Genomic DNA, 1,697 nt, shown 5'->3' with positions numbered 1-1,697 from the left:
TATTCATTGCTGTCTGCCACAGGGAAATACAGGCAGGAATGATCAGAATTTGTAATGCTGAGCTGTGTGTAGTGTGTGTGTTTTCCAAAAGCTTGGTAACTTGTATCTTACTAGTGTTAGAATAGATCTTTCAGTGTTTGAATTCCTTGGCATACTCTACTGGCAACTTAATGTGCAAACTTCCTATTTCTCCCTCACATTTTCAGTTGTAAGGTGGCACTGGAGGGGTTCATATCTCTATTTGTTTTAATTTAGTTTGGTTCTAATCAACAAAACATAAAGGGAGGAAAAATATCTATTTTTTCAGGCCCTTGGATGTAGTGTAGAAAATTGTGCATTTTGCATCATCAGTTGATGGCAGTTGGTCACAATGTTCCACTGAATTTGATGAATTTTCTTCTGGACGTAAAATGCTGCACAGTGTGATCTTGAACAGTGTGCGCATGATGTGTGTGTGTAAACTAAAAAAACTGTCACATGCCATTATATTCACATACTTTTTTTTCTTTTTTTGACATAGGAAAAGAAATCTAAGATATATATTGAGGGGGGAAAAAAAGATGTTTTCACAAGATTGTGTCCCAACAAATTCAAAGCAAGATATGAGCCATCACATAAAGGGCAACGCTGGTAAACATTATCTTTGTGGCTATTGTGCAGCCTTCACCAATATAGTAGTCACCTTTCCCATTCAGAAGGTCCTCTTTTGACAACAGTTGTATAGCTTGAAAACAAAGGATGCAGTACATCAGCTGCAGAAAGATGGAATTCGAAATCTCTATCGTGGAATCCTTCCTCCATTAATGCAAAAAACAACTACCCTGGCTCTAATGTTTGGCTTGTATGAAGATTTCTCCTCATTGCTCCATAGTCACACAAGTGCACCTGAACTTCTAACTTGCAGCATGGCAGCAGTGCTTGCAGGGACCACAGAAGCCCTTCTTACACCTTTTGAACGAGTCCAGACTTTGCTTCAAGACTACAAACATCATGACAAATTTACAAACACTTACCAGGCTTTTAAGGTACTAAAAGTCAATGGGATTAGAGAATATTATCGGGGTTTGGTGCCTATTCTGCTCCGGAATGGAAGCAGTAATATCCTCTTCTTTGGCCTACGAGGACCTATCAAACATTGTCTGCCTGAAGCAACTTCTTATAGCACTCACTTGGTCAATGACTTTATCTGTGGTGGGCTGTTGGGTGCCTTACTGGGATCCTTATTTTTCCCAATGAATGTTGTAAAAACTCGCATGCAATCTCAAATTGGCGGCGAATTTCAGTCTTTCTCAAAAGTTTTTGTGACAATATGGCTAGAACGTGATAAAAAATTGATGCATCTTTTCAGAGGAGTCCATCTGGATTACCATCGTTCTGTCCTGTCCTGGGGCATAATCAATGCAACATACGAATTCTTGCTAAAGCTATTATGAGAAATGTTACCTTCCTTTGAAACACCTCTATTCACTTGGGTATTTGTACATTTTAGATCACTTTGTCTCTGGAAATAGGTTAATTTATGGAACTTTTTGTGAATAATATGGAGTACCATGAAACTTGGAGAGAATTCAAAGCAGCCATTACATTTCAGTAGGGAGATGGATGATATTGTTAGTGGCTGCTTAGTGTGGAAGGTAATTAGCCTTGTGAACAACCTTGAGTATTTATGGGGTAAATAGCAATATATCTAACTCTTG

The 1,697-nt window shown here is 38.5% G+C and overlaps 1 protein-coding gene across 1 annotated transcript; it reads left to right on the top strand.

Annotated features, from left to right (window-relative positions):
- The first annotated feature begins 560 nt into the window (after positions 1-560).
- Positions 561-1,433, top strand: LOC128946092 (mitochondrial nicotinamide adenine dinucleotide transporter SLC25A51-like). The gene is given in 1 exon segment (XM_054289997.1): positions 561-1,433. A coding segment is annotated over 1 exon segment (873 nt).
- The last annotated feature ends 264 nt before the right edge of the window (positions 1,434-1,697 follow it).

Source organism: Melozone crissalis, unplaced genomic scaffold (genome assembly GCF_028551555.1).
Source record: "Melozone crissalis strain CALT ecotype California unplaced genomic scaffold, PUWL_Pcris_2 ptg000074l_1, whole genome shotgun sequence".
In the NCBI taxonomy this organism is placed as follows: Eukaryota; Metazoa; Chordata; class Aves; order Passeriformes; family Passerellidae; genus Melozone; species Melozone crissalis.
The sequence above is the reverse complement of the archived record's forward strand: the minus strand, read 5'-3'. Positions and strand labels throughout refer to the sequence as shown.